Source organism: Otolemur garnettii, unplaced genomic scaffold (assembly GCF_000181295.1).
Source record: "Otolemur garnettii isolate 467f Iridium unplaced genomic scaffold, OtoGar3 scaffold00018, whole genome shotgun sequence".
NCBI lineage: Eukaryota > Metazoa > Chordata > Mammalia > Primates > Galagidae > Otolemur > Otolemur garnettii.
This window is the reverse complement of record NW_003852413.1, coordinates 21,425,641-21,428,896: the sequence shown is the minus strand read 5'-3', so window position 1 is coordinate 21,428,896 and position 3,256 is coordinate 21,425,641. Positions and strand designations below refer to the sequence as shown.

The 3,256-nt window shown below is 48.1% G+C and overlaps 1 protein-coding gene across 1 annotated transcript in view; it reads right to left on the bottom strand.

The window, feature by feature from the left end:
* BECN1 (beclin 1) overlaps nucleotides 1–2,503 on the bottom strand; it is a 14,228-nt gene extending 11,725 nt beyond the window's left edge. Inside the window, exons 1-2 of the mRNA XM_012802885.1 lie at nucleotides 2,361–2,503; nucleotides 1,933–2,061 (exon numbers count right to left, since the gene is read on the bottom strand). Of these exons, the coding sequence (XP_012658339.1) occupies nucleotides 1,933–2,059 (127 nt within the window). The 5' untranslated portion in view covers nucleotides 2,060–2,061; nucleotides 2,361–2,503. The remainder of the gene's footprint in view (nucleotides 1–1,932; nucleotides 2,062–2,360) is intronic.
* Nucleotides 2,504–3,256: the final 753 nt, after the last annotated feature.

The following is a 3,256-nucleotide window of genomic DNA, read 5'->3' as shown; positions in this document are numbered from 1 at the left end:
AGTGAGATTCTGTCTCTAAAAAAAAATCAAATTGGCTAGGTGCCCGTAGCACAATGGTTCTGGCGCCAGCCACATACACCGAGGTTTGTAGATTGAACCCACCCAGGCCAGCTAAAGAACAACAACTGCAACAAAAAATAGCCAGACATTGTGGCAGGCACCTGTAGTTCCAACTACGTGGGAGGCTGAGGCAAGAGAATCAATTAAGCCCAAGAGTTGGAGGTTGCTGTGAGATGCTAGTGAGACTCTGTCTAAAAAAAAAAATTAAAAATCTAGAAGCTGGGTGTGATGGCTCATGCCTGTAATCCTAGATAGCACTGTGGGAGACTGAGGTGGGTGCATTGCTTGAGCTCAGGAGTTTGAGACCAGCCTGAGCAAAAGTGAGACCCCCCTCTTTACTAAAAACAGAAAAAACAGGCAAGTATGATACAAGCCTGTAATCCCACCTCCTCGGTGAGGCAAGAGGATTGCTTGAGCCTAAGAGTTTGAGGTTGCCGTGAGCTATGATGAAACCAGGGCAGTCTACCCAGTGCAATAGAGTAAGACTGCCTCAAAAAAAAAAAAAAAAAAAAAGTTAAAAGTATAGAATTAATTCCTCCCCCTAAAAGAGCAATCAGTTAACATCTACTGAGTACTACTTACCCAGCATATTACTATATATTTATGTGCTTTGTCATATTTGAACCTCACTACCTTATGAGGCTGTTTAACATTTTACAGATAAAGAAGAGTGAAGTAACATGCATAAAGTCACTCAACTAGTAATCTGGAGCCAGGATTTAAACCAAAGTAGGTTGGCTCCAGACTTATAAGCTTATTTAAGCTGCCTATTCAGCCTTTTACTTTTTTTCCCCTAACTTTATCTCAATTCTTGGGACTTTCAGATTCTGCTCCTCTACTTATCAGCTGTCCAGCCTTGGGTGAGTCACTTAACCTCTCTGTGCCTTAATTCCTCATCAGTAAAATGATGTTTTAATGATGGTACTATTCCATAGTGTTTGTTGCAGGGACTAAATGAATATGTGTAATGCACTTGGTATGTGGTAAATTCTCTTATTATATATACATATTCCTCTTCTCTCAAACAGCAGGAGCAGAAAAGGAACTTTCTTTTTCTTTCTTTCTTTTTTTTTTTTGAGACAAAGCCTCACTATGTTGTCCTTGGTAGAGTGCCATGGTGTCACAGCAACCTCAAACTCTTAGGCTTAATTGATTCCCTTGCCTCAGCCTCCCAAGTAGCTGGGACTACAGGTGCCCACCACAACGCCCTGCTATTTTCTTGTTGCAGTTGTCATTGTTGTTTAGCTGGCCCAGGCTGGGCTGGAACCTGCCAGCCATGGTGCATGTGGCTGGCACTGTAACCACTGTGCTACAGGTGCCAAGCTGGGAACTTTCTTTTGCTACAGAAAGTTCTCAGAAGTACAGGTCAGAACTCCTTCATGTTTCTGACCAGAAAAGGGGGAGCAGGAAAAACGAAGTAACTTTCCTAAAATCACATGCTGAGTCTGTGGCAGACTACACAGATAACCACTAGAGGACTGTATCTCCAGGCTGGGTGCTGTGGTTCACACCTGTAATCCTAGCAACTCTTGGAGGCCAAGCCAGAGGGGTGGATCCCTACAGCTCAAGAGCTCAAGACTCCATCTCTACTAAAAATAGAAAAATTAGCCAAGCATTGTGACAAGCGCCTGTAGTCTCAGCTACTCCGGAGGCTAAGACAAGAGGATCGCTTGAACCCAGCAGTTTGAGGTTGCTGTGAACTAGGCTGACCCCACGGCACCCTAGCCCCCTGGCGACAGGGCAAGATTTCATCTCCATTAAAACAAACAAAAAAATTAAAATATAAAAAAAATTTTAAAAAACACAACTGTATCTCCAAAGCTGCCCACCTTCCGCATTCTTGACCACCCTCTTTCCAAGGGTCTCGCTGACCTGTGAGCTCCTGGATGGTAACACGGTCCAGAATCTTGAAGCTCGTGTCCAGTTTCAGGGGCTGGCTGCAACGCTGGCACACGAAGCTCACCTGCATGGTGCTGTTGGAAGTCTTAGATCCCTCCATCCCTGCGTCAGTGGAAAGGAGGCAACGTTAGGGAGAATCAGCACCCTTGAACCTCTGGGCCACGGCTACCACCTGCCCTGGTGGTGGTGGTGGTGGTGGTGCTGCTGCTGCCGCAGGGGGAAATGCCTGAGCTGCACCCGCTCCTTTTAGGAACGGTGTGATATCAGGCTGACCTGCTTCCGGAGTAGCCAGAGCTAAGACACATTAGAGCCCAGGGGTCAGGGAGCAGACTCCAACAAGAGGAGTTAAGAATTCCCTGGCTCCCTTCTAAAGTCCCAGTTTAGCCCCTGACGCTTTTCACCTCGGGACTCCGAAGCCCGCCACCCAGGTCCAGTCTACCGCGGGGGCACAGTAGCCTCGGGTCTGCCCCAGAGCGAGGCCTCCAAAACTGCCATCGCCCAGTCTTCAGCTACTTCCCGGTCCTCCAGCAGGAAACTTCCGGCCGGGACCGGACGTGACGCCACGACGGCGGCAGGCGGTCCAGGTCCACAAGCGGTTGTGCCCGGCAGCGGCCCCCAGAGGCTGAGCTGGGAAAAGCAGCAGGCGTCAGCGGGTGTGTCAAGGTTGCTACCCGGAGCTGCAGCCAGAAGTTGGGAGAGACTGAGGAGCCTTCGCTGTTCTGTAAATTCAGTGGGTTTGCTCAAGAATGGTCACTCCCAAGTAGAGCCACTTTAATTCTTCCTCTAGTATCAGTTTAAAAATTTTCTCCTTAGGAGAGCCGGGCTGTCCTTAAGACGCCTCTGTGGGAGTGATAGACGCAAGGGTACGTGTGTGTGTGTAGATAAGGTTTACTTGGTTTTTTTGTTTTGTTTTGTTTTGTTTTTGTAGAGACAGAGTCTCACTGTATCACCCTCGGTAGAGTGCCATGGAGTCACACAGCTCGCAGCAACCTCCAAATCCTGGGCTTAGGCAATTCTCTTGCCTCAGCCTCCCAAGTAGCTGGGACTACAGCGCCCGCCTCAACGCTCAGCTATTTTTTGTTGCAATTTGGCCGGGTTTGAACACCCCACCCTCGGTATATGGGGCCGACGCCCCACCCGCTGAGCCACAGGCGCCGCCCTACTGTGTTTTATTTTATATTTTAAAGTTTCAATTATTAATTAGAGAAGGCCGAGCATTTTTAGATATTGACCTGTTTTATAACGTTATAAAATTAGCCCCGCGCAGTGGCTCACGCCTGTAATCATAGCACTCTGG